The following is a 27646-nucleotide window of genomic DNA, read 5'->3' as shown; positions in this document are numbered from 1 at the left end:
GACTAAAGGGTCTGGAAGAGAAACTGCACTGTGTGGGGCAGAGAGGGAGGGCAGTAGAGGCCATCTGGGGGGCGACTGTAACGAGCTCACACAGCTGGTGTTGCTCGAGAGGGCATATTCACTCCATGATATTCATACATTTTCAATTTCTGTATACCTGGGAGTGTCAAATTATGATGCAAAAAGTGCACGTGTGATTGAATGAAGAACCTGGAGTGTTTCATTAAGTTGCTATATAAATATTGTTGCTTTTTCATTGAATCAGGTTTCTGAAGATGCTCTAGCAGGTGTACTGTTTTTATCCATGATTTGTAACACATAGGACTGTAATGAAATAAAACAAACACACATCATAACTTTTTGCCAAAAGGATTCTTTACAGTATTTGATAAATTTCACTTAAGCACCAAGGCTTTGAGATTGTCTTGGTATTGACCTTTGTTATTAGAAAACCTTCCTAGTCATGAAGCCCTTGATAGTCTATTGATGACTTACTTTTTTTTTTTAAAGGATGAAGCTCAAGAAAACATGGTTTACATCTATCATTCCTTAAAGAACAGGAGAGAAATACACATGATGGGAAGTGAGGAAACAGAGGTTTGTTCAACCTAAAGCAAATTTTTTCCTGTGATTTGGTGGTGGCTGGGAAGACTTACCTTTGAATTATGGATATGTGCTTTTTTTATGACTGCAGTGTGGGCTTAACATTTCATTCAATTGATAAGAACCCGACAGTTCTGTGACACACATACACACAGACCAGCTTTAAAAAAATACTAGCTGGGACATGTAGCCTTGCAGGAAAGGCGTGATGTAATGGGAAGCATTTAAATTAGTATGCCTTTCATGAAGTCTACGTTTTCATATGGGAATTGACAGATTCTGTAAGTTATTTAATTATAGTTTAATATATAATAACCTCACCTACCTGGAACAAGTTTCAAATTTGTAAAGGGTAGCAAAAATAATGATGTACTGAAAATTTTGGAAGTTTATGTGAAAATGCCACTTAAGAGACAATAGTAGTATTTTATCTGACTAGCTTGTCCTTTTTCAGTCTCATGGACTTCGCTTTCCTTTGTCTCATGTGGATGCACTGAAGCAAATTTGGAACAATTCACCTGTTTCTGTCAAGGACCTGAAACTTCCTACAGATGAGGAGAAGGAAAGCCTGGTACTAGCCCTCTGGACAGAATGTTTAATCCAGGTAGTCTAGTTCCTTCACAGAATCAACTGTCTTGTATTTTATGTTGACATATAAAAAGAAAACCTGAGATTTATGTGCTAGGGAGCCCCTGTTGGTCTGAGTCAGCAGACTGGGTTGGAGGAGTGGTTACATACAACTGTACCTATTTGTGTGTCTAACAGCGTGAGACCTGCTTGTAACTGGTGGTCGGCTGGCCATATGTACTAACAGAAGCACGTGGAAGAATGAATGGCAAATTACTCTGTGTCCTAGAAAGTGACAAAACCATACTTTTTTGACAAGCTTTATTTAATCCGGTGTGGTAGAAAAGGCACAACTACAATAAATGTATCAATCATTTGAATTTAAAAGTTGTTACCTGTCTTTGTTCTTTGGAAATAACTTCTTTAAATAGCTTCACTGGTTCTATAAAAATTTTAAACAATTAACATGAAGGAAAAAGTTTTAACTTGGTTTTTGACAATGACAGTATACATACCTTTTTGTATACACAAGCACTCTCTTTAAAAAAAAAGTAACTCTTACAAGTTCCATTAAATAATACTGCCACAGACTAACAAGGGACACTCATCTCTGTGGGCATAAGGGAGTTTTATAGATGCTGTTCGAAAGATGACAAAGGAACACGAGATTAAAGGGGAAAAAAAATTTACATGGAAAGACCAAGTCTCTAAAAATACTCAAAGAAGTGGGTCTTGGAGTTTAAACAATTCACTGTTATTTTACATTCTAAAGTGCACACAGGTTGATATTTTAAAAAATACCATTGGAGAACTTAACATTTATATATAAAAATTGAACAGAACTTTTTCTGGCAAAAGTCGGGGATGAGGGGAACAGTTCTCTCAGTGTCAGTTTAAAACCAACTCAGGAGGGAAAAACGCTTGTGAACTGTAGAGTTAAAGGGGGTATTGCTTACTTGAAACTACGTCCAAGGTGATATCCTATCTGATTTTGCTGAAATAGAAGCTATTTAAAATGGGAGTGAAAAACTGTTTCTATCGTTTCGTAGGAAAAAAAAATCCACTTTTAAAGTAAAACAGTGTAGTCAAGTCTCAAATACTTGATTTTAATTTGAACGTTTGTAACTCCCCTTTACTTGAGGTGAAGAAAAATTTGACTATCTTATGCATAGGTGACACAATCTTTAGAAACACTTCTTGAGGGCAGGTCAGGCAAAATCTAGGGTGAGGTCTCAGCATCAGGATAAGTAAACATTGGTTAGAGTCCTGTGGCCCAGAAGGGTGTCTTTGTTAATACTTAAAGAGTACAAGGATCACCACAGGATAGTTGTGCTTTTTTAGTTTGAAGGGCTGAGCAAAGAATGGCCACAGAAAATACTCCAGTATTTGAACCTTTTTCCTAATAAAGCTGAGGTCCCTCCCTGGGGTCAGTTACAAGTAAGAATACTTACAGTGCTTCAATTATAAAAGCCTCAGAAGAAAACCTTTAAGGTTTAGCTAATACAGCAGCTTAACAGGAAGGTTTATTAAACATGTCTTCAAACATTGCTGAAAATTATTCTTTTCTCAGAAGTATGACTTGGCCTCTAGGAATTTATTTCCCTGTGCCTTGCACGCAAACACACACCTACTGGGACATTGATCCCTCCTATAGGATGGCAGGCCCACCAGTGTCCCAAATAATGGCTGTCAGGACTAGGAATCCTCTCTGGTGGCGAGGAGAGAAAACACACACTTCAGCAAGCCTGTTCACCCAAACTGGAGATCAAGTAGGAATAGAACCTTTCCCAAAAATGACATATTCCTCATAGGCCCACTGAATAACTGGCAAGAGCATTCTGAGCTTTCCCCACAGTTAATGGCAAGTCTTATCTTAGAGCTTCCAAGAAAAGTTCATTTTCAGTGATCAGGAGCAGAGGGACAAGCAGCTTCCTTTACAAGGGAGATGAGGTTCCTTCTTCCTTTGCTCTTTCTAGGGATGCTGCCGATTCTCTCACAGTATTTCAATGTCCCATTTCTGTGTTTCTCCTCCCTCCAGGGCCTGATTTACAATTACATGAGTCTTGCCATAATAATTTCCTCCTAGAGTAGAAATTGCAAAAGAAAAGATTATTTGTTCACTTAAGTCCTTAATGGTTTCCACAAGCTTTGTTCAGCCTGCTGTTTGGTAGATTAATATGTCATTTACAAAGTAGTCTGAAATGGGAAACTGAGTTTAAACAGGCTTAGCTATTATTCACCTGAAATGGGACTTTCTTATGACTCACACGGGAAAAGGAAGAGGTGGAATGGGCGACGGCACGGGCGGTGTGCCCGGCCACGCGGGTCTCAGAGCGCAGTGCTCGCGGAGCTCTGGCTGGCTGTCAGGTGCCGTGTTTTTGTTCCTGTACCAACAGAGGCTGTGACTAACCCAATTAAAGCGACAGCCCTGAGAAAGACTGGCCCTGACCTTGCTGAATTGAAAAGCAAGGTTAAATACCTACTGTAAGTTTTAACTGACGGCTTTTAAGGACTGTACCAATTCACGGCAAAAAGATGTTTCTTTCTAAGGAACATGGCATTTTATGGTTTGATGTTCAAATTTAAAATTGTTCTTAAAGACTGTAGGGTGAGCAAATAATTTTACAGTGATACTTAAAAACCTTCTTAGATTTTGTCCTTAGGCTTTTTTTTTACTTGGTATATTTTATTGATCATATTGTCACAATAGTTCCATTTCTTTTTCCCCTTTGCTCCCCCCCGCCCAGCACTGCCTCCCCCAGCAATAGGCTTTTTCTGTTTGATCCCCACATAGCTAATTGTTTTGTTAAAACGGCGTATCTTAACTTTTTCACACATAATTTAAAATGGCTCAATGTTTCTCTTATACACAGGGATTTCTTTTGCCCAGGAGGAGGAGGTTTGGAACTTAAAGTGGTAGCCAGAAACACACACACTGGGCTTCATTGCAGACCCACCTTTAACATCGAGGACAAGCTGGTCACTGAGATAGGAGCTGATGGTCCCGTTTCTGTTCAGTCTCCACTTCTGCCTGAGTTGCCCATGTTCAGTCCATAGGGCTACTTTAGCTCCAGGCGTGTCTCGGCCACCAATGACCTCGAGACATGTATCACTGGCCTAAAAGGGTTAAGAAATACATTTGGTTGTACTGTGTTTGCTAAATTAGATTGAATTGGGCCCCTTCCCTTTTTTCCAAATTATAAGAGAAAGTTCAGAAAGTTCCAGAGGTAGGAGTGAGCCAGCTGGGCTGCACAGGCTCAGGAAACCCGTTACGGCAGCAAGAGAAGGGCCCTTGGAGCTTAGGAGAGGGAAGGGCAAAGTCCACATCTGGGGAAGAGACGGGGGAGGGAGAAGCGTGGGCTTGGGGAGGGAGCGCTCACGGGGTCCCTTTTCTTTCATGTGAATAAACCATAGACATTAAGTGACTGTTTATCTAAAAAGGTAAAGCATAATTTTAGTAAGCTTTTTAAAAGCCTCCTTTATGGCTGAGGGGAGGAAACTGTAAAGAAATAAACCTGAAATAGAGGTACTTGTTTTTAAAAGGATGCCTGCATCTGACAACAAATGTTCAATAAAGGTTTGTTGAATTGGAATTAATGTTAAGTCCTTGTTAGCTTAAATGTATTAGGTCGAGCTTAGTTTTCTTAATGCTTTTTATTTTTGTTGAAGCATGAGAAAAAAGTAATTAGTCATTGGTGAAACAATAAAACACACTTGTAATGTTTTAAAATTTTAATTCTATTCCCCGTAGCATCAAACATAATGGAGGGGTTACAGGAAAACAGAAACCTAATTTTTCTAGGCTTTCTCCAGTACAGCTTCAGTCTTCTATAGTTACTTCACTGTACATTTTGAAAATGAGAAAGTTTCACTATGTTTGGAATCACAAAGGCGGCAGATTTTATCTGGGCTATAAAGGAACATCTCACCTAAAAAGCAGTATCTGAGTTAGATTCCTAGTGACTATTATCATTGGTTCTAAAAAATCATTTAGGCATATCCATAGTATGCCATCACCTTAGTTTTTACTTTAAAATAGAAACTCAGTTTTCTAGATCAAAAAATTTCTAAGTCCAGTTCACTTACATGCTTTAGTAATAATAAATACCAATATTGATACAATCATGGGACAAACTGCTTCTAGGAAGTTACATTATTTTTTCATGCCATTTGATTTGGCAAGATTCTGGTTTCCAAAAGATAAAGCCCCAAACCAAACAGCGGAGTGTGGTATCAGTGGGCCGGTTACCTTGGATTTGAAGAGTCCCCGACAGTAGTGCCAGATCTGAGTGTTCTTCCCGCTATAGGGAGAGAGGCACACAGACGCTGTCCGCGCATCCGCTGTGTTCCCAGTGACTGTCAGGTACTCGTTCTGGGCTCGGTTCCTTATTCTAATGTACACTGCAGGCTATGAAGGGGAGAAATGGAGGCATTTAGGAAAAACTGTTGAATCTGGAAATCAGTCCTTCCAAGAGGGAAAGCTTGGAGAGGAAGTGAGCAGTGATGGAATTTAGCTCATTTATATGAGTTTCATTTGGCCCCATTAGCAAATATGTATACATTAATATTTTCTATTGACAAATCCTTAGACCACTGAGTACAAAGCTCAAACTGAACAGTCATTCATACTTCTCAGAAAAAAATGTCCTTTGGAAGAGTAAAGGTAGTAACTTTCATTCATTAAAATTCCAGGGTGGTAAAGAATTAGGGCTTTGACAAGTTTAATTCAGTAATTGCTGTGCTCTGTCTATGCTTGGGGAGGCAGGGGAGTAGGAATAACTGCCAGGTACCGCCTAAGAGGGTCCAAGAGTGACTTAGCTCAGTAATCAGACATGCCGTCTGGAGCTAGAATTAAGTGCTAAATGACTGCTGTGCAAGGTCTTAAAAGACCCAGGGAGCTGAGGACCCTGGTAGCTGCAGGCATCTCTGTGTTTACATTTATACTTCATTGACCTTTATGCTTCTTCAAAGAAAGCGACCTTACATCTTTATTCGCCACTTAACTCAAAATTGGGTAAGGTAACAAAGGACATCACCCCCAGGACCTGGAATATATATAGAAGTTTTTAAAATAAAATATTGAATATAGGACTTGTCTGTAAGGATAATAGTTAATATGAAAAGCTTAGTATATGTCAGTGGACTAAATGCTTCCTGGGCTACTGTATTAATCTGTGAGAATTAATAACCTGAACCCTTTAAGAAAGTATAATTATGACCCAAATTTTATAAGTAAGGTTAACACAGATGTGGAGCAGCAAGGTCTGTGTGCACCCAAACCCTCCCTCATATAACCAGGATGCTCTAAGCCTGTGCTGAAAAACACTCATTGCCCTTAGACGCAGGGAGTATGAAACTGTTCCCGATCCCAAGGTGCCGGCCGGTAAGATGATGAAAGGATAGCACGTGACTGAAGGTCCACACAAACTGTTCTTTCAGTCCCATGACTTGGCCTCCAGTCTTCATGTAATAAAATACAGGACACTCCACACCCCACCTTGGGTCAGGTGTTGGTATCCCAGTTAGAGCCTTGCTAAGTAATAACAAATGGTCTATTATTTAATAAGGGAGGACTTTCCCTCTGAGAAAGTTAAGTTCTAGGTAAATGCAGCAAGGTATCATGGTAAGACCAACAATGACTATTCTATTTTGAAATTTATGACATCAACATGAGGCCTCTTAAATTTTGGTAAATTACTACCATGTTTAGCCTTCCTTAGGAAATAAGCAAATGGACAAATCTTTATCTGGTCATTTAAAGCAAAATGTTTTTAATTGTTTCAAACCACAACTTCCACATTCATAATGCAACAATAATGTGTTTAAATTTCTATACTCTAGCCTGGTTTCCCACTGCAGTTGGTAATTCTTGAGGCTTCAGTGTATCTTTTAAAAAAAGGTTCATTCATTCATTCATTCATTCATTCCTCAACTGAGGACATTTTTTCACTGCTTCCAGAGAGAGAGGAGGAGAGAAGAGAGAGAGAAACATCAGAGCGAGAGAGAAGCACTGATTGGTTGCCTTCCGTATGTGCCTGGACACACCCGAACCAGGGCTCGAACTCAAAATCTTTTGATTACAGAATGACACTTCAACAAACTGATCCACACTGGCCAGGGAAGGCTTCAGTACCTTTATTGCAGCTTTCCTACCTTGTACATGTAAGAAAACAGGCATGACCTTCACAGAGGACAGAGTTCTACTTATGTTAGGAACAAACATAAGTTTTAATCAGTTAACTCAAGTAAGGCACTAATTAACCCTTATTACACACTTAAAGTCTGACTCCTCTGTAATTATATGTTAAAGCACTGATAGGCATTATAATTGCCTTAGTAACTTTCCAATTCCCAACCTCAAAGAGAATCACATTTTAATTATTCCTAAATTTCTAGACAAGAATATGAACTAAAGCAGTACCAACAGGTTTACTAAAAAAGACTATATGACCTATAATACTGTTTTAGAAACCCAGAATTCCTCTGCTGGCTTTCAAAGATGTGGCCTAAATGAACAACAGTTAAATAGTTAAAATACTATTTTGAAATTAAGCATTTAAGCAGAATAAGAATCAGGTATTTCCTAAAGCACACTGCAAGAATAACATAATGTTAGCTGTCAAAAAAATGTCTATGTAAAATTAGAGGCTATTGTTCTAGTGATCTTTTTTGTTTTAATCCTCACCTGTGGACATTTTATATTGCTTTTAGAAAGAGGGAGAGAGGGAAGGAGGGTGAGGGAGAGGAAGAAGAGGGGAGAGAGACAGACAGACTGACACAGATTGACACACCATGAGAAAGAAACATCAACTGGTTCCCTCTTCTAGGCTCCCTGACTTGGGGATCAGGCCACAACCTAGGCATGTGCCTTGAGAGGGAATCGAACCCATGACCTTTTGGTGTACAGGATGATGCTTCAAACAACTGAGCCACACTGGCCATGGTTGTTCTAGCACTCTTTTATTCTCAGGACCCCGAACAATGGGCAGGGATATCCTTCCCTAGCAAGGAACCACCATCAAAAGGGAGGGAAGTATTCTAAAGTTTCCTGCAACATAAGATTAAACATTGTATAGTTGGTAAAAGCTACATTGAAGTCCCACTTCTGTCTTGCTTTTTCCCATGGATTTGCAATGGGGTTGCCCATCATTGCATGTACCAGGAGTGAGGAATAAGCAAGATGTGCAGGCCATGAAATCCTGTGCCAGAGGCTCTTTGCCGGGAAAGCCCACTGATGTCTAGTATCTCTCAGAAGAATATCTGGTTCTCTCCAGGGTCATTGTTAATAATTCGTCGGCAGCCGTCCGTCTGGAGAGACGATGGTGTAGCTTCTTAAGAGTCTATCTGCACCACCGAGAATGGCTGTGCAGTCCAACTCGGGAGTGACACGGTATCTGTCTCCTTCCGTGTTGAATCGACATCTTGCGATGACGCTGGAGTGTCCTCTCCAGTGAAGCTGAAGCTACAGAGCCTGGGCAGGGTGATATGGAGGGTCTGCTGTTGCCCATGCAGCAGACCCCCCCTCTCTTCGCAGCTGAAGGGTCCAAGGGAAAGACGGAGTCAATACAGCTTGGCTTCAGGTGCGCCGCAGGAGTTGCCGGTGTTGACTACAACGTCAAACCGCCTTAGGGACTCCGGCTCTGGATTTTCTGTCGGGGTTTACTCCCTTAGCCTTTCCCCTGAAGAGGTATGCCGCAAGGCAGCGGAGGTTTTTTGGAGTCAGAGTTTTCCTTCTCTGATGTGCCCTGACTGGAAGATCGAACCAGCGACACTTAGCTCGCAGGCCGACGCTCAATCCACTGAGCCAAACCAGCCAGGGTCATTGTTAATAATACTTTCAAAATAAATGTGTTACTATAGTAATATGAGCCAGATGTGTCAAACTCTGCATATATTATTTAATCCTCACAACACTAGTGAGAGGTAAGCAATGTAGTCACTTTCACCCGTGAGGAATCTGAGGTGCTAAGAAATGAGGTGACATAACCAACTGAAAGCCACACTCCTTACAAGTGGTAGAGCTAGGATATTAACCAACAAAACCAGAGTGGTGGGAATGAACGTGTGTGTGTGTGTGTGTGTGTGTGTGTGTGTCTGAGTGAGAGAGTGAGGGGGATAGGGGCAGGCAGAGGTGCAGCAAGACCAATTAGGTTAATTTCTTATTGGCTCTCATCAACTTAACACTTAAATGTGTCAGATCTGAACATGAAAGCCTTAGCACTTAGTATCAATTATGCAACACTGAGCTCAGTGCCTGGAATACATGGTGGCACTCTGTAAATATTGGTCTTAGTTTGGAGGAAAATAGAGTGTGGTTGCCTAAGAACGCAACTTTTACAGCACAATTTGAGTTCAAATTCTGGTTCTGACTCTTAGATGACTTTTTTCCCACTTGCTTTCCCTCTCTGAGCCTTGTTTTTCCATCTAGAAAAAGGGAATAACAACTCCTGCCTTAACTGTTGTTGGAATCAAGGAAGAAAGGATTTCTAAACGGGTTAAAGAAAAGTACAAAGAGCATATCGGTTGACCATTAGAGCCCTGACGGCCTAGCTTGGGTTTCCCACCCTCCCCGAAACCTCCCACCACTCCCACACGTTTGTACTTCCCTGAACCAGGCACTGCCTGTGGCTTTGGATGATCACACATTGCTCTGCATTTTATGTTACTGTTTTGAGTTGGATATTTTATAACCTCCAAATCATCTTTATCCTTAAACCTCCACAGTTCTTTGCATAATGTCAAACACTCATTCATCATTTTTATTTTCATTCCTTCATTAAAAAAATAGTCCCTGAGCTCCTACAACGTGACAGGCACTGGGGTAGTGAAATAAGCAAAGTTTGCACAGGGCCTGCCCTCACGAGGTTGGCAACAGATGAGGAAGCACCCAATCCGACCCTAACCACATGGGTACAAACCACATGCAGGGTCTTTCAGACAAAGAACCAGGTCTTTTAGGATCTGACTGAGGCTGGGAGAGCGGGTGAAAGGAATCCTTGAGGACCTGGCATGTAAGACGAATTTAGAGAGAGGAGTAAGAAGTAGCCAGGCAAAGAACAGGGGAAGAACCTAGACAGAGGGGAGCCTGAGTTCACAGCACTCTGTAGGCTGGTGCATATGATGAGCACGTGAATGCGGAGAGTGGCGAGACAAGCCTGAGGAAGCGGGGCGAGCAGATCGCACGGGCCACGCTGGAGTTCAGGTCATGTCCTAAGTGCAGTGGGAGGCTTTGGAACAGGAGACAAGCAGTAGTTGTACAATAAATACGATTTTAATTAAATTGCCAGGGTCCATCCCAAGTATTATATAAGTGGGGGGCGGGGGGAAAGATCCAAGTACTGTACTCAGAAAGTAAAGCTGGTGAGTCTCAGAGTTCATTCTTGTGCCCATTGCTTACCTTAATTTTCCATGAAAAGTGAACATGGTCACTAAGACTTTGGGCTAACAGCTAAAATCCAACATTGACCTTAGGTACAATTTTATGAATTGGTTAAAATCTATAATATTTCCCATTCTAATCTGCTCCCCTTACTACATAAATGGCAACCTAAATGAAATGGTCACAATCTCAGATTCTATAGTTTATGACATTCCTACTAGAAAATCAAGCTATTTTGGATGGTACGGTTCTCTTCTCCTTACCTGCTTCATAGGACGGAGGGAACCTATTGTTTTCCATCCACTAAATGCTGTCCAGTTTGGGATCTCGTTAGGCTCGAGTAGGATTTGTCTTCCCAAGAAATTGGGTCCTTCATAAGCTATCCACCTATATGAGAGCAGGAAAGGGGAAAGTGAGGTATTTCACAAACAAAAGGCAATCCTCATAGTATACCATGAAGGGTTCATTTTTTAACATCTACCACTGTAGATTTTTTTAAAGAAAAAAGTATGTAATTCTATTTTTTAAAGAAAGAGCAGGGATGACTAGGAGAAAGCCCATTGGACTGGGGCTCAGAGACTTGGACTCCAGTTAAGATCCTGGTGTCTTTACTTCCAAACCAAGGTTCCCCCTAGCTCTAAAATTCCATGTTCCTTTGATAATACTAAGTCATTTTTCATAACATTTTAACTTTCAAAGGTAGACCCCACAGTTACCCAGTTAAAACACTAGTTTACTGTTCCACTCATAGGCTAATCATCACATGTCCTTTGGGGCTCCACAGCTTCTCTGAGGCCACCAAAGACAACTTAAACTCATACCCCGAAATCCCATCTTACCCTTATTTCAAGGCCTGGCTCCTTTGCAAATCCTTCTCAGTACTCTGGGGGCCCTTCAACTCAGGCCAAGTTAAAGCGTGTAAATGAGTACAGGGCTTCAGGTGAGAGTCTGAAGTCTCAGGACATTTAATGGAACACAGTCATGCCCATTCTGTTATGGATTAACCTTGGCTACTTTTCCACAACAATGACAAGTTGAATATTTGTGGCAGAAATGACCGACAAACTGAAAATACCATCTGTGCCTTTGTAGAAAAAGTTTGTCAAGCCCTGCTTTAGGTGGTTATCAAGCTGGGCAGCTAAGGAGAATAAGCGGTGATCACCAAGAGGATCTGAAATTCTCAACAGGACTCGAGGTCCCCTCAGATAGCACTGAGATCAGGCTTGGTGAAGTTATGATGGATGAGCAGTGAGCAGGGAGAGGCTTAACCACTGCATTCCACAGTTACAAAACCTAGGTAAGATTTTACTAAACTGCCCCAGTGTTTATTAATCTAAATGAACTGCACAGTTGAAAAGCTGTGAGGGATGGTGCAAGACAGCACTGCCTTCACTGTCATCACAGATCAGAGATATGGAATAACAAGGGGATTAAACAAAGCTAAGTAACACTTGTCACTGAGGGTAGCTAGCTGGCTGTGCATTAAGTAGCTTTCTCTAGGCCATGACGAGTGGCCTGGGAAACCCCTCAGACAGCCTTCACTCTTTCTTACTCTTTGTAGCAAATCTCTTGTAGAGACGCCACTCACTGGAGAGTAGGTGGATAATAAAAGAAATAAGAATGTCAAGGTAAAATGGCATCAGTTTTCTACAAAATAGTGAAACGAGATGGTGCAAAGTTTTCAGAGATGAGTCAATATCAGTTTTAAGAATGTAAAGAAAAGAAACAAAAATGCTGTGACCTGTATAAAAATCCACGGATATGGACTTCAATTCAAACCAAGTGTTAAATAATATACTGGACTATAATATGGGATTATTATCCTTAGAGAGTAAATTAATTTGTTTAATAAACACTGAACCAGGGGAAGTGCTTTGAAGAAAAAAATTTAAACTATTACATGTGAATAATACAAAAGCCATTTATTATAACAGCTGACTCAATTTTCAAATCAATTTATATTCTTGGCTTTCTCTTTATCCCCCGATGTTTAAACATGCAGTTGATTATTACACAATTTAAAAGTCATAAGAAATAGAAAACAGTCCTCTTTATATTAATCACAGAGGACTGTGTGTTTATTTGACTTTTGGTTCCCAAACAGCAGCCGTGCAGGATGAGGGGCAGGATGAGCTGTCAATCTTCAGAATGGCCTGAAAGGCAGACGTTCCAGGAAGCAAACAGCTTCAGCTTCATGGCCTTTCATTTGCAAGGCCTCCTACCATTTTGTTCTAAATAAATATGCAAAGTTCATACCTAACTTACATATCCTTCATTTGCTCATTTCTTTTCTTAAAGTAGTCTCCCCAGACTGTAAAAGTGCAGGCTCCAGACAACCTGGACCCTCCAACTACAATAGCTGGAATTAACAGCAAGGCTGGTAGGCAGGCTTAGTCAAACCCAGGTCCTCTCAGCCTGCAAGTAAGTGCCCTGGAGTAAACAGCTCTATAACTAACAAGATGTCAAATCAAAATATGATGAAACACTATTAATCTTATAAATAGTCACTTGTCCTAGGCAGCCAAGTTGCTGATTTAATTAGGTTTCTTCTGAAACGGAAGTGGGCTCAACTGGTTACAGCCATCTGATCGACCTACTCTATGACACATGCTCTGTACACATGAAGCCCTCCTCTCCCAAAGGGCTCTTCCCCCAGAACACATGGTCCATGGTCTTCTCTTATTTAAACAAAATCTACTACTATTACGTTCAGAGGGAAATGGATTAAGAGCATCATCAGATCAAAAACCCATAGCAGTGAGGGAATAAAAAGCAACTTTGCGACTCTGTCCTAACGCTGTGGCTGGACCAGGCCAAGCTGCCTTCTGTACTTACAGCCCACTCTTGATCCACACGGACTGGGTGTAGAAGTGCAGGTCCTTGTTCAGAACAGAGTTCACAGGCTCTTCTAGATGTAACTCTCTTCCCTCACAATGTTCCAGAGCAAAAAGGCTGATGGAGGGTTCTTCGAAAACCTAACACAGAAAGGGGAAAGCATCACCACCCAGGGTGGAACCCTGCATCCACTGTGTTCTGTGTTCTCAAAGGCATGTAGTTTCCTGCTTTACCCTCTAAAGATGTTCTAGTCAAAACCACACTGGTGAGACTAAGAATCTTATTAACTTTCATTCAGTCTTTTAAAATTAAAATTTCAGAAAATCTTATTTTCATAATAAAATGGACACCTGCTTCCAATCACATGCTAAGGGATGGCTATGCGGTAATCGGGACACTGCGCAGGATGGCACCTCATTCCCCAGGAGGCCACATGGCATCACTGAGGATGGATATCAGGGCTCTAGGCTCTTAAAAACATTCCGAGGAGGAGGTGGAAGGCATTTTTAATTTCACAACAAGCAAGAATACACATAGATATGGGGTGATTTCTGCACTGAAAGTATTCCCTCAAACCCTTCATGTTAGACAAATAACAGAATCAACACTGCTTTTTCATTCCTTAGCATATGCAAGACACCATGCTTAGGAGACTTTGAGGGGATGAAAAATTAAAGTAATTATAACCTATTTTGTGGAAAATGTTTTAGTCTCTTGTGAGCTAAACATGATTTTCTCTTTTTTTGTAGCATATGTTCAATATTTATTTATTAAGGCAAACTCAATAAATAAAAATAAAACTTGTTCTTCAAATTATTGAAACCTTAGCACAAGTCATAGCAAGGCTATGGAGAAAAGGGAATCCTTGTACGCTGTTGGTGGGATTGTAAATTAGTGTAGCTACTAATGGGGAAGTCCGTAGAATCCTCAAAAAATTAAAAATAGACCTGTCATACGATTCAGTAATTCCACTTCTGGGTATTTATCTGATGAAAACAAAAACACTAATTAGAAAAGATACATCTTACGTTCACTGCATTACTAGCAACAGCCAGGATATGGATGCTATCTATATAGTCATCTTTAGATGAGTGGACACAGAAGATGTGATGTGTGTCTCTCAAACACACAATCAGGAATATTTTTCAGAAATAAAAAGTAATGAAATCTTGCCATTTGTGACAACATGGATGGAGACAGAGGATATTATGCCAAGTGAAATATGCCAGAGAAAGACAAATATTGTATGATCCACTTATATGTGTAGTGTGAAAAATAAAGAAACAGCAACAAAAAGAGAAACAGACCCAGAGACAGAACAAGCTGATGGTTGCCAGAGGGGAGGGGGCGTGAGGGTGGGGCTAAAAATAAACCGGAAATTAAGTAAATAGTAATAGATAAACTAACAGGCTTGCTCCACATGTGGGCAACTGACAAACTGGCAGGATGCCACTGAGAAAGATACATCAATAGGGGTTTACACTGGCTTTGATGGTACTTTTCAGGATTTCTTGTTGAAATAGGAAAACCTTTTGAGTGGGTAAGGGACCCTCCCCAGCCCAGGAATTTTCCAGTCAGAGAAAGGACCCTTTCTACCTTTGGGAAAAAATAAATTTTGATGAAGAGAAATAAATTGATCTGAGGTGATAAAGAAAAATAAAGAAGAAATCAAAGCAAGGCCCCATTCTGTGTTCAAGGCATTACTAACTAGCAGCTAAATCAGGAGAACTGCACAGGTACTGTAACATAATCCAGGGTGGGCAAGGATGTGCCCTGTGAGTGCTCAGTGGAAAGCTAGATTGTTTTCAGCAGAAAGGAGCAGAAATCAAGGAAGTTTCATGGATGAGGTAGTATGTGAGCTCCGTCTAGAGGATGCGATGGATCTGGACAGGCCAGGAGAGAATAGAGGGAAGGCACTCTGTGCAAAGGAAGGGAGGTGGAAATTGCCTGGGGTGTGTTAGGGAACAGCAGTGGACCCACTTAGCTGGACTACGGAGTCCAACAGGAAACAGGGTCACAAGCTCCCAGTGTCAGCCACCATCTATTGAGTTGCCTGCTTCTCCAACACTGACATGGCAGAAGCAGATTCACTGCAGTGGGGAGTCCTTGGAGGCTTTGGGACTGGGGACTAGGACTGGGCTGAAGTGCCTCTGACTTGGGCTCGAGAAGCAGAGCACTAGCAGCAAGCACTGTGGATGGTCAGTGCATGGCCAGTAGCAAAGAACTGACTCTCACAACTGAACTGTACATGTACTTGCCTAAGAGCAAAATAAATTATGAAAGCGTTCTTCCTTGCAAAAGTGTTAGGGATAAGAAAAGATGGGGAAAGAGTTAAATGTCCATCGAGAGGGGACTGGTTAAATAAATTGTACATTCACAGAGGAATCTATACAGCTGTAAAAAATGAGATCTTTGTGAAAGATCTCTAAGATTTATTCTTTAGAAGCAAATACTAAGTGAAGAATAGTATAGAAGAGCACATTTCCTATGTTATCATGGCAAAAGGGAAAATTTATACACATGAACGCACACACACATATATGAGTGTATATATAAACATTTTCCTAATAAATATGAAATTAACCAGGATTGCCCTTCAGTAGGATATGCTTTGAGAGGATAAAGGGCAAGTTTCTTTTCTTTTTTTTTAGAGTGAGGGGAAGAGAGGGAAAGAAACATCAACGTGAGAGAGAAACATTGATCCACTGCAGAACCTGCAACCTAGATATGTGCCCTGACTGGGAATTGAACCCGCAACATTTCACTTTGCGGGATGATGCTCCAACCCACTGACCCACACTGGTCAAGGCAGAAGCCAAGTTTTCTACTACATGCCTTTTGGTACTTCTTGATTTTTGAACCATGGGAATATATCATTTATTCAGAATTTAAATTGCTATTATGTATATGTTTGCATATATATGTACATTTGTGTGTACTTTTTGAAAATGGCCTTCAGGAACTGTGTCTGGAAAAGAGAAGGGAAGTAAAAGTACTAGTACCTGGAAGAACACTCCAGACCTACCATGGGGGCAGGTGTGGAAGGTTGGGATTGGCGAGTAGAGGATGGCCAGGAAAACCATCACAGTGACAAAACAGATGTGACAGACAAAAGGAATGAGTGAGTGAGGAAAAAGTGTGGTGAGTGTGCAGAGATGTGGTGAGGGGCAGGGAGGGATGACTTGTTGTGTAGAAGGAAACCTGGAGGGGAAACACGCTCCGGAGCTAAGAACTTACATGTAGAAGTGGATGTTTTAACACAGAGAGAAAGGCAGGGATGATTTTTTTAAAAAAAGACTTTATTTACTTTTAGAGAGAGGGGAAGGGAGGGAGGAAGAGAGGGAGAGAAACGTTGATATAAGAGAAGCATGGATTGGTTGCCTCTCAACCCGGGACCTGGCCCACAACCCAGGCCTGTGCCCTGACTGAGAATTGAACCTGCGGCCTTTTGGTTTGTGAGACGACACCCAACCAACTGGGCTACACCAGTCAGGGCTAGATGGGGTAATCTTAACTGAGATGTTCAACAAACACTGGACATTTCCATCTGGAGTTAAGGGAAAAACCAAGCTTAGAGATACTAAGTCTGGGAACTCTAAGAATGTGGGTCATAACTGGAGCCAGTTATGGATGAGGAAATGGAAATGGAAGGAGGACAGCACTGTGCTGACGTACAAAGATGGGTGGTGCTGACTGACAAATGGCTGAGGAGAGGAGAGCCACAAGAGAAAAAAATATGGGAAGAGGGGGAAAGTCTAAGTATCAAATACGTTCGCTGTGTTGAGGAAAGGGTGACCATGAGGAGGCTCCTAAAACGACCGTCTGGCTTGTCGGGGAGGAGGAAGGGCATCTAGGCTGCAAGAGCAGAGGAGCGGTGACGCCACAGGTGCAGTGTGTGGTCCCTGCATTAGAAACAGCTAGAGCAGCAGAAGGGAAATGAGCTAGTGGCCCATGGGCATGCTGTGAGTGCCACGGAAGTGTGGTTGGGATACAAAGAGACCAAATAATGCAAGATGAGAGGGTGGCTCCAGGGAAGGAGTGAGAGGTCCAGGCCCTCAGTCCGGAACCTCTGATGGGAGTTAGTCCATGAATAAAAGGATAGAAAAAGAATGCCAAGAAACTGTCAGGTTTTAAAAATAGGTAATTGTGTGAGCTCCTCTCTGACTGCGTTATCGGCCACGGTGAACGACAGGTCGGGGAGGCCCGAAGCCTGCCCACGGAGGGGGCGATGCCAGTGTGGCACGGACATGCTTCCGCGCCGCTGTGGCCACTGAGCGTGACTCCTGTGAGCAAGGTACCGGGTTTGTTTCATTTAATTTTAATTCACTTAACTGAATAAGTGCGCGTGGCTTGTGCTAGGGAGCTAGGCAATGGAGAGTGGGGATACAGGACACCGGAAAAGGAGCCCTGACCACTGCGCAGTGAGACAGCAAGCAAGGGGTGAACAGGCTGCCAGGACGCTGATTTCCCTTCAGTAAACGCCATCAGCTGGGTCAGGGACAGAAATTCCCCTCCAGTCACTGAGTTACTGAGTGACTGCAGGCAAGATTAGGCACCTCACCTCTTCTGCTATCTGCAAAATAAAAACTGGAAGCATCCCAACAACTTACAGAATAAATGTACTGAGAGCCCAGAGCAACAATAGGTTAGAAACGCAGCCAAGAGCAGACCCTAAATTACCCACTGAACTGGTGCCCGAGACTGAGTGGACAGCCATTACCCACAGATAAGCTCCTCACTGAACCATGAGACTTTTCCCTACACTTTCACCCCTAAGCTTTTAAAAAAGCATTTCAGCTTACCTCTTCATACTCTTTACTAGTTGTTGAGTTACTAATTTCTAAGGAAGGGCAGACAGGCATGGAGCCTGGATAGGGCTCACGCATTATCAGTAGAGCTTGCTGTGGTTAGAGCTATAGACACCTAGGTTAAAGGCATTTAATGGCTAACATGATGTGTTTTATTTTATTAGTCCTCACCCAAGGATATATTTATTGCTTTTAGAGAGAGAGGAAAAGTGGGGAGGGAGGAAGTGGGGGTAGACAGAGAGAGACAGAGAGACATGGATTGGTTGTTTCCAGTACGTGACCCAATCGGGAACCAAACCCACAACCTAGGGCATGTGCCCTGACATGGAATTGAACTGCAATCTTTTTGGTGTACCGGGCGATGCTCCAACCAACTGAACCATCCGGCCAGGGCTGATGTAACTTTTAAAATCCACAGAGGAAAAAATTAAATGATGCAAATGCAGTTTAAATGCTAAGCATTATTCTAAAGAAAATAGTACCTGTGGACATTTTCTCTCTTCCTTTTGCAGAATGCCTACAAAGCCATTTTTTAAAAAGCTGTTGTTATCTCTCAAATGCCATTACATTTATTCCCAAATTCAAAAATGATCTAGCAATTCTACATCTAGAAATTTGTCTCAAGGAAACAATGAGAAGTTTGGTGGGGTGGGGGTGGGGGATCACAAACATGGTTTTGAAAATGACAATTTAGGGAGTTGGAGCAAGAACTGCAGAAAATGACTGAGATAATAAAATATTTTTATGAGTTTATATATGAGGGGGACCCGAAAACTGGAATTATCTTCTGGAGGGTGGGCCCCTTGTAGTACAGGCTTCCCCAGTCAGGTGAGAGTTCTAGGAACCCATCTGTGTCAGTGTACCAGCTGGTGTTGTTGTGAGAGGCTGCATTTGGATTCAGTGAATTTTTCTGAGGAGTCTTTCAGTGCGTTTGCCCATTTCGTGATGGGTGATTTATGAGTGTACTTGCCCACACCATGCTGAGTGTTCAGCAGTTTTTGACCAAAAGCAGCATGACCCTGGGTCCCACTCTCCTTATTCATCCAGTCTCACCTCAAGTGACTTTTTTTTTGTTTCCCTGCATGAAAGAAGTCCTCAAAGAGAAATGTTTTGCTGATGTGGAAGAGGCGAAATAAAAAATGTCGGAAGCACTAAAAATTAAAATCAACAAGTTCAAAAACTGTTTTGAGCAGTGAAAAAATGTCTCGATAGGTGTATTGCATTAAACAGAGTATTTTGAAGGTGACTGATATTTAAATGTGTAAGAATAAATACACAACTTTTATAGATAAATTCCATTTTTTTGGGTCCCACTCATAAATCACTAAGGCTGCACTAAGAGACCCAGTATATAAAAGGGCAAAGAACATAAACCAGTAACATTAACCAAGGAAAAAAAAAATATGAGCGACTAATGCAGACAGACATCCCACCCTCCTTGATTAGCAACAATAACAAGATATTGTCATGTGGTACAAACTTTCAAACTTTTCATTTGAGATCATCTATTGTTTCTAAGCTTAAAGTCATTGCCTCCCCCAGAGGTGTGAGATATATATTTAACTTGATTTTAAAGTATAGTTTTAATTTAAATGGTCTTAATTTATAGTTATACTTAAATTTATAAATATACTTCATTTATAAATGTACTTAAAGGTTTGGAAGATTCTGAGGATCAGCATAAGTGCTAATGTAGCAATAAGGTGGGGATGGTAATAGGTAATCATTCAGAAATAAAGAGTAAAGAAATATTTTTAAATATTTTCTGATACATTTTCACACATAAAAGTAGGAAGAGATATAAACTATTAGTAGTCCTCAAGCTCTACGAATCTCCTGGCCTCAGTCCATGCCAGCTTAGAAAATAGCCAACCCCTGGGACCAAAGGCTCTTCTTATGTGTCTGCAGTGACAGGACATTGCTCCTGGGTCACATCCAAGCCATGCAAAGAGGATACAGTTTCTAGAGGGAGGATGTGGTAAAGCAAGAAAAATACTTGAATAAGTTTTGTAAGTGAACTTAGCAATAAGAAAAAAAGAAAAAAACCTTCATTAATCCTCATCCCATAAACTAATATTTTAAATGACAATAATAGTAATAATAAGTAGTAATAATACATAACATATATACCACTATGTGCCAGGCATGTATTATATGTATATATATCTCCAACCATAGCCCTTTATCTATAGTTCTGAAATCCAAAAAGCTCTAACACCCCAATTATTTTTCCTAATTCATTTGATAACAAAACCAGACCTGAATAAGTACAAGATGACTTATAATATTTATATAATTTGTATACCTATGGATATATTTTGCTATAGAAATAGGAATGTTTTAAATTATGAGGTACTGCCTAGAACCCTTCTGGGAGTGTTTTCTTATTTGCCATATAGGAATCATATTATTGTTTAAAATGTAAAAAACTGCAACCCCCAAAATACATTCAGGTAAGGGGTTGTAGAACTGTATTCACCCAATTCATGCAACTGCCCTCTGCCGTGGCTACAGTTATTATCCCCACTCACAGATCAAGATTCAAGGCACAGGTCACACACAGGAAGTGAAAGAGTTGGCATCTGATTCCAGACAGTATGGCTGCAGAACCTGTGTTCTTAATCCCTACACTATGGTTCTAACATGTTCTAATAGTAACTTTATCATGTGGAATATTTCTGATTGGCAGGTGTAGTATTATCTGAAGTACCTGACTTCATCTTGCTCAGCTGGGCTGCATGTATGACCCCCTATTTTTAGCTACCCCACCAGCTTAACAGTGTGTCAGCCATCTGAATTTAAAGCTCTGAGATTCTGGTAAAGTACTCTGCTAGAAGGAATACATTTATATCAACACATCTTCAATATAATTAGATAAAAAATTTAAATGTAAGGAACTACTAACTTCTTTAGATGTTTATTAATTTTAGAGAGAGAAGAAGTGGGGAGAGGGAGAGAGAGGAAGGGAGGATGATATGAGAGAGAAACATCAATTGGTTGCCTCCTGTACATACCCTGAATGGGGACCGAACGTGCAACTTAGGTATGTGCTGTGACTGGGAATCAAACCCACAACCTTTTGGTGTGCAGGATGATGCTCTAATCAATGGAGCAACACCAGCCAGGGCATAAGTAACCTACGAATTTTTGATACTTTAAAAACTACACATACTTGTACTTTGACATTGTCTAGTTCTTTGAGTTTCAAATCACTGCTTGTGATTTGAAAATGTGCTGATAGTACGCAGGATTATGTTAATTGGTTAGATTCTATATATAATGTTATATTATTTTAAAAATATCTAGCCATCAGTCACTAAGAGCAGCCATAGCTGTATAGCCTGACAAGATCATTTCACTCCAATATTTGCCAAATGAACCACGGGTAAAAAACTAAGAGCAAATGGACTGAATTCAAGGAAGGTAACCATGATGTACACCTCAACTACCATTCCATTCCAGAGAAATACTAAACAGCATGCTGGCAAAAATAGTTATTTGGCCTGTTTAAAACAAAATCATATAAACACATTCAGCCTATCAAATCTTGACGTTGCATAGCACATATTATTGCCAATGAGTTGTTATAATCTTGAGTGCTTGTCACGTGCTAAAGGCTTAACATGCAATTGCTCATTTAATCCTCACATTTTATTAGAAGAAAAAGTTGAGGCTCAGTGCTGTCAGAAGCAAGCCCAGGTTACTTGGCTAACAAGTACCGTCTGTCAGATCCCAAAGCAAACTCTTCACGGGTGAACTGCCATCCTCCTCACAGAGCCTCTCTCCTCTGGCTTGGAAAATCAGTCACATTAGAGCGCTACTTTTCTAACTGGTCGTCCCCCTGCACCCTTTTAAAAAAGTTATAATACATTTCAAAGATAATAAATAATGTACTCAATACTGAAAAGTAATACATTTTAATTTTACTAGAGTTGTATCAAATTGTTTAAATAAGCAAAACATAACAGGTGCAGCTGAATTTTTAATTTCCCTCTCCCTAGAGGTAACCACTATACTTAAGTTGTGAATCCTTCAGCTCATGTTTTTATACTTTACTAATGGTTATGCATCCTTTGTTTTTAAAATTCACAGAAATGTATCTTACTGTATACATTTATCTTACTGTAACATTCATTAGGAACACATGCAGCTCACCTTCACCCACTGTAACTACCGCATTGTGCTTCCTTGTATGAATTTTGTTTCATCCATCAATGCTGGAACAACCATCTTTATTTCTCCTTCCCTCATCACAACTGACACTCCTTGTATTAGCTGTGAATGGATAACCCTACTTCTCTGCCACTAAATCATACCTTGGTGTTGTCGATTTTTGAATGTTTGTATCTAAAGTAAGGTAATGTAACCTAATTATTGCTTCAATTTGCATTTACTTCAATACTCATGAGATTTAACATCCCCTGAATGTCCTTAGCCATTTTTTCCTCTCTTCTAAGAAATGTCTATTCATATCCTCTGCCAAGTTTGGAAATAGGTTTTCCTTTCTTTCTCAATTGATTGGAAAGGGCTCTTTTTATATTCTGTGCACCAAACCTCTGCAGATTATAAGGGCTGCAAATATATTCTAGTCTGTGGCTTGCTGTGGTAGGCTGAATAATTAATATTCTCTCATATCTACCCCCACCCCCAAAATGTCCACACCCTAATTCCCAAACCTGTGAAATATGCTACCCAACATGGTCAAAGGGACTTTGAAGATGTGATTAAGAGTTAAGAACCTTGAGATGAGGGAATCAGTCTGAGTTATCCAGATAGACCTAATGTAATCACAAGGGTCCATATCAGAGGGAGGCAGGAAGGTCAAAGAAGACAGAAGTTGGACTGATGCACTTGGAAGATGGAAGAGGGCCATGAGCCAAGGAATGCTGGGGCCTCTAGAAACAGAAAAGGTCAGGAAACAGACTGTCCCCTAGTATCTTCCAGAAGTCCTGCCAACACCTTAATTTTACCCCAGTAAGACACTTTATAGACTTCTTACCTCCAGAACTGCAAGACAGTGGTGGTTGTTAAACCACTAAGTTTGTGCTAATTTGTTACAGCAGCAATAGGAAAGTAATATACTTGACTTGTACTTTGTGATTAAATTCATCCTACTACAGTATCATTAAGGTATGTTCCCCTATTTTCTTTCAAGTTTTAGTTTGTTTTTCACATTTAGGTTGCCATTAATCTGTCTGGAACTTGCTTTCGTGTTTGGAGTAAAGCGAGATTCTAACTATCTTTTTCCACGTAAAGGGTCAATTGTCTCAACACCACTTATTTAATAGTTCACAACAGCTCCATTGTTAGGCTGTTTCTGTCACTTTCCACATTCCATTATTTATGCAGGTCAGTTTCTTCTATGCTGTCCTATTCCTCTGCTCTGTGTCTCTCCTTGTACCAGCTCCCAGTATCTTAGTTATTATGCTGTATGATGAAATATATAAGTGATCTTGCCTGTTGTTCTTAATATCTTGGCTATTTTGAACCCCTATTTTTTCAAATTAACTTTAGGATAAGCTCATCATATTTTACTACTCTCTTAAAAAAATGAAAGTTTCTGTAAGCATTTCTACTGAAACTATTAATTTGGGAGAAGACTACAACTTTACAATATTATATCTGCTCATCTATAAAAACTGATCTCTCCATTTTTATGTCCTTCAATAAAGCTTTTATAATTTTCCCCATATGGAACTTATTTGCCTTGCATTACACTTACTCCTAAGTACTCTGTGGTTTGTTATTTATCTTGTATTCTACAACGTAAAAAAAACAAAACAAAAAACCCTAATAAATTATTTGTAGTAGACACTCTTGACAATTTTGCTTCTTCTTTTCTACTTTATCTGTAGTTTTAATCTTATTACCGGGGCTAGGACTCCAGAATAATGTTGAACAGAAGTGGTGATAGTACAGCTTTGTCTTCTGCCCGAATTTAAAGGGCACTGCTTCAAATGTCTCATTAGGAAATTGATGTTTACTGTAGCTTTCTGTTGGCCTTCACTTTCAAAATGTACAGAATAGTTAATACTATTAAATATATGTGGATTCAGCTGAAAGTAGTAACCAAGCTCTTCCATACTTTATAAACTCACTGCTTCCTTTCATCTGTGGCTAGATTTACAGTCGTCTCCTATTTATAGCTGCGTACCTTATTCAGTACTGCTGCACAGAATGAACGGCCAATTCTTATTCTACTCAAGATCATTTATGTCAGCACCGTCATAATCTCATTTGAAGTTTTCCTAGAGCCTCTTGTTATGATGTTTCTTTTGCCGTGCCTGCTTGTAGCTGCCAGGATTGGATCCTTACTTCAGAGGAGTAATGCCAAGACACCATGGAGATACCACAGAAGCAATGTGAGGACTGCTGCTCCCATGGGAACATGGTAAAAGCAGTTACCCCAAACGCCACTAGGCCAATGCTAGGACATTTCATTTAGGTTTTCCACCCACCTCCAGCTCCTAACCCACTGTTTGGGGGACTGTTATGATAGCATAACCTTGAAAGCTAATATACCATCTTACTCCCACAGACCATGTGAGTCGTAAGACTGGATACATTCTTTTTCATTTCTAGTTAGAAATATTCTCAAAATACTTATTTGCAACAAAGCTGGAGGCTGTCAAAGATTGGAAAATACTTGCTCTGAACAATAGTTTATTTACATATGAGTTAACTGAGTCCAAAAAATTGATTTGCCCAAGGTCACAACAGTGAGGATCAATATTATACACTACGCTCCCAGCTTTTTCCACTGTGAAGTGACTGCAAATTATGCATCCGTGGACTTCTGGAATGTAACGTATGTCTGTACAAATACAAATCAGCCTGGAGCAGTGTCATTGAAAAACATACTGATCTTGTATGAAGATAAAATCTTAAGGCTCCTCACTATCATACCATTATGATACTTAAGCATTAAGTCACAGCATGTCTGGGAATGCTAACTATATATAGGCAACACCCTCAGAATTCTACAATTTTAACTTTAAAGTCAATTCAGTTGGACAGAAGTATTTCCTAGAATGAATCCAGAATCACACTGGACTGTGGCATAGGGAGTGGTCTTAACAAATATATAGAAAAAGGCATATCAATCCTTAAGTGAGGACACAGGAGGAGAGAGGATGTGGAAGGATTCAGAGAAGCAGGTTAGGTAGAATTTGTTTACCTTTTCCATGGAAAGAGGGCATAGAATTTGGAGAAAGTGAGCAACTGGACCCTGGAGAGTGGGAAACATCTCTTCTGTGGAGACCGTTATCCCAGGTAAGCTAATCTCAAGACACTGACCTCATTTTACCCAAATCTGTGCTCAACAAATAACCTTCTGATGACTAATTCAGTTTCCCATGTTCTTCCAGAGAGGCAGAAAAATGGCCAGGACAGATTCTCAAGCGTTCTTGTCATTAGACTCCACCTGGTACAAATTAACAAGTTGACCTTCTGGTTTACATATTAGTTCCTAGGTCTGATCAACTCATGGCTTCAGGGCCACCAAGTTGAGGTGAGGTATGGTTGACTTCATCAAGGAAATGCTACTTGATGAGGCCTCCTCATAGGTAACCTGTGGGTCTTTGCTGGGCCGCCCAAACTCACCTTACATTCCTTCCATTTCAGCACCAGACCTACTGCCTAAACATGTCTTTGACAAGACTTTTCAAAGATTTAAAACATACCATGCAAAGGCATTAAGAAAATGAAGTGTGCTGTCCTTATATAAACTGAATATACTCTTTAATCAGTTCTTGGAGTCAAAAGCCAATAGCTCTCAAATCTTCATGACCCTGCCTGGATTCCACTGGGCCAAACTTACCTAAAAGGATTTTTCTATTTTCCTACTAAGTGAAATCATTCATTTTTGACTTCAAGGATGTAAAAGAATTGTAACTCTTCAAAGAAAAACAGTAATACTCATTAATTTTGACTGTTTTTAAAATGCCCTCCTTAGAAATTTAGTTGGTTTAGCTCACTAATTAGTAGTCCTGTAAAATCATTTCAAGATGGTACCTTCATATTAGATTACATATTTTGCTTTTAGAGTTAATACCAAATAAGTATCTGTCTGCTGGTTTGACCACTAAAGATTCCTAAGAAAATTCCTTTCCAAGTAACTGTGGACTATTTTGCAATGCCTTTTCAGTCTTATCAATAATTAGAAAGAGTGACCAGATCATATTCTTTTATTCTACCAGTGTTCCTCCTACAGACAGAAAGCATGAGTAGCCACTTAGTCTTTCCAAGTTGGTGTCTAAGGGGCCACTGAGAGACCAAGGATTCTATTTCTAGTCTTATTTTGCAGCCAAGACTCTATTCTTAGCCTGATACCAGAGATACTCTATCCAGGAATGCTTTGTGAAATAAGCCTACCTTGCTTGGTTCGGGATCAAAGATCCTGACCATGGATATCATCCCTAAAGTCAGCTTTGGCTGAAAGGTCTCAGTGATTCCTACCACTATGCATGGCTTTGAGTCACCTCATTGTAAATCTCTGCTTTGATAAAATGCTCCTAGGGAATCCCCATAACTAGAAATTTTGAAAATATCCTAGATTCTCATTATTTCCTTTGCACAAACCCTACTAACTAAGAGCCCAAAACTGATGTCCCAGAGTAGTGACCCTGTTTTTCTCATGTATAAAATTCTGAAAAAATACAATAGAAAGGAGGATGTGGGCCTCCAAGGTTACCTAGATAATTCTACACACACCAGGCAAGAAAAGCCTGGGTTTACCCCAAAACAAGGTTTGAAATCAATACCTGTAATGGGCCATGCCCTAAAGTAACACTGTAAACTGGAGTAGCAGAAAAATTATGTGATTTGTATAAAAATGAAGTGATCAAGTATTTTTTTTTAAGTGGAAATTTTTTAAAAATTATTTATTTGTAGAGAGAAGGGAAAGGAGAAAGAGAGGGAGAGAAACATCACTGTGTGGTTGCCACTCACTCGCACCCCCCAACGGGGGACTTGACTTACAACCTAGTCATGTGCCCTGACTGGGAATCGAACCAGCGACACTTGGCTCACAGGCAGACACTCAATCCACTGAGCCACAGCAGCCAGGGCCTCAAGTATTTTTATTAAGTAGTTATTACAATTATAACCATGACAATAATAGCTAACATGTATCAAATGCTTACCATGCATTGGGCATTTTGGAAGCATCATCTTATTTACTATCCCAGTGGCCTTATAAACTTATTATCTTTTAGAGATGAGGAAACTAAATCACTCTGTCAATGTCGCTCAAATTGGTTCAAGTATCAAACTGGGATTTAAACCCAGGCCTATATTATTCTAGTTCCTGAGTTTAGCATTTCTGCTTTAAAAAAAAAAGGAAAATATCAATGTTACATGTTACATTTTGGTTTGACTTCATGAGTGAATCTCGAGTTTAAAACCCAGAATTAAATTATTCAAAATTTTATATTTGCCCATGTATCATTTCTTC

The 27646-nt window shown here is 40.3% G+C and overlaps 2 protein-coding genes across 4 annotated transcripts in view; one reads left to right on the top strand and one right to left on the bottom strand.

Moving 5' to 3' along the window:
* Positions 1–1557, top strand: part of RIOX2 (ribosomal oxygenase 2) — a 28365-nt gene extending 26808 nt beyond the window's left edge. For all 3 annotated transcript variants that reach the window (XM_090276031.1, XM_090276038.1, XM_090276027.1), the window contains exons 9-10: positions 511–597; positions 1058–1557. In XM_090276031.1, coding sequence (XP_090132157.1) covers positions 511–597; positions 1058–1216 — 246 coding nt within the window. In that variant the 3' untranslated portion in view covers positions 1217–1557. The remainder of the gene's footprint in view (positions 1–510; positions 598–1057) is intronic.
* A 685-nt stretch (positions 1558–2242) lies between these two features.
* CRYBG3 (crystallin beta-gamma domain containing 3) overlaps positions 2243–27646 on the bottom strand; it is a 128759-nt gene continuing 103355 nt past the window's right edge. The window contains exons 18-22 of the mRNA XM_090276047.1: positions 13385–13524; positions 10813–10936; positions 5420–5578; positions 4128–4287; positions 2243–3252 (exon numbers count right to left, since the gene is read on the bottom strand). Coding sequence (XP_090132173.1) covers positions 3164–3252; positions 4128–4287; positions 5420–5578; positions 10813–10936; positions 13385–13524 — 672 coding nt within the window. The 3' untranslated portion in view covers positions 2243–3163. The remainder of the gene's footprint in view (positions 3253–4127; positions 4288–5419; positions 5579–10812; positions 10937–13384; positions 13525–27646) is intronic.

The sequence above is a fragment of the Furipterus horrens genome, unplaced genomic scaffold, assembly GCF_987537825.1.
Source record: "Furipterus horrens unplaced genomic scaffold, mFurHor1.1.pri manual_scaffold_1, whole genome shotgun sequence".
NCBI lineage: Eukaryota > Metazoa > Chordata > Mammalia > Chiroptera > Furipteridae > Furipterus > Furipterus horrens.
Note: the sequence above shows the minus strand (reverse complement) of the source record. Positions and strands in the feature narration are given on the sequence as shown.